This window comes from Morone saxatilis, unplaced genomic scaffold (genome assembly GCF_004916995.1).
Source record: "Morone saxatilis isolate NCDOM2014 unplaced genomic scaffold, NCSU_SB_2.0 Contig18, whole genome shotgun sequence".
In the NCBI taxonomy this organism is placed as follows: Eukaryota; Metazoa; Chordata; class Actinopteri; family Moronidae; genus Morone; species Morone saxatilis.
Window position 1 is genome coordinate 21813314 of NW_023339740.1, and position 312 is coordinate 21813625.

The 312-nt window shown below is 34.9% G+C and overlaps 1 protein-coding gene across 1 annotated transcript in view; it reads left to right on the forward strand.

Annotated features, from left to right (window-relative positions):
- sycp1 (synaptonemal complex protein 1) overlaps positions 1 to 312 on the forward strand; it is an 8126-nt gene that overhangs the window by 7059 nt on the left and 755 nt on the right. Inside the window, 1 exon segment of the mRNA XM_035661146.1 lies at positions 184 to 237. Coding sequence (XP_035517039.1) covers positions 184 to 237 — 54 coding nt within the window.

The following is a 312-nucleotide window of genomic DNA, read 5'->3' on the forward strand; positions in this document are numbered from 1 at the left end:
AAAATATGTGCAGAGAAATAAAAGGATGGTGTTGTGTATTTGTGTTCATTTGCATTAATGTGTAGGATAATTGTATTTCTAAGTACGCACTGTATTGTAAATCAACAGTGAATTGATGCAGTGTGAACATGTAAGTATAGGCTATTACTGAATGATACTCATTTGATGTCTTCTGTGGTTAAGGAGTCTGACTCTGAATCCATCAGAACATCACGTGGAACAACACCAAAGACCAAGGTAGACAATTAAATCTATTTATAAAGTAATTGTTGACTGGCTACAGATTCTGTCTACTGTTGTAGCGTCTGTAAC